At 52.3% G+C, this 549-nt stretch overlaps 1 protein-coding gene across 2 annotated transcripts in view; it reads left to right on the top strand.

The window, feature by feature from the left end:
- Window positions 1-549, top strand: part of LOC109479070 (beta,beta-carotene 9',10'-oxygenase-like) — a 20,504-nt gene that overhangs the window by 8,929 nt on the left and 11,026 nt on the right. The window contains exon 3 of one of the 2 annotated variants that reach the window (XM_019780949.1): window positions 8-109. The exons of the other annotated variant lie outside the window; for it this stretch is intronic. Within the exon in view, the coding sequence (XP_019636508.1) occupies window positions 8-109 (102 nt within the window). The remainder of the gene's footprint in view (window positions 1-7; window positions 110-549) is intronic. 2 annotated transcript variants of the gene reach the window in all.

The raw sequence follows: 549 nt of genomic DNA, 5'->3' as shown, positions 1-549 counted from the left end.
GGTTTTGGTGCGGAACGGGCCGGGCATGTTCGATATCGGGGAGGACAAGATCAGCCACTGGTTCGACGGACTCGGCCTCATGCACCGCTTCAACTTCAAGGACGGGGAGGTGAGTCTAAAACACAGGACAAAATATACGAAGGACCGAAAGTACAAACTTCTGCAACCCTATACTTCGGCTGCGCAACACTCCTACTTTACATTGGCGTTTTCAATATTGTATACGATATTTCCATGCACAAATTAAGCGATTACCAACAAAAAAGCTTTCGATCAGTCCTCTGACTCCTTACCCTAAAATGAATTCTGTGTCATGGGACTGGAACGAAAGTGCGACCCCAGCAACGGGTAACAGGTGCCTATAGTTAATATCGGCCCCCGTCATCCGAGAAGGGGCTGCACGAGCTAGCTCCATGGAGGAGCTCTGCAGAGCTCCTCCCATGGAGGTTGCTCGTTCAGCCCTCAGCTCTGCAGAGCTCCTCCATGGAGGTTGCTCGTACAGCCCTCCGCGATACCCCGCACGAGCTCTGCGCCAAACAAGCCAATTCG

This window comes from Branchiostoma belcheri, unplaced genomic scaffold (genome assembly GCF_001625305.1).
Source record: "Branchiostoma belcheri isolate BF01 breed outbred unplaced genomic scaffold, Haploidv18h27 scaffold46, whole genome shotgun sequence".
Lineage (NCBI taxonomy): Eukaryota > Metazoa > Chordata > Leptocardii > Amphioxiformes > Branchiostomatidae > Branchiostoma > Branchiostoma belcheri.
This window is presented reverse-complemented; position numbering and strand designations above follow the sequence as displayed.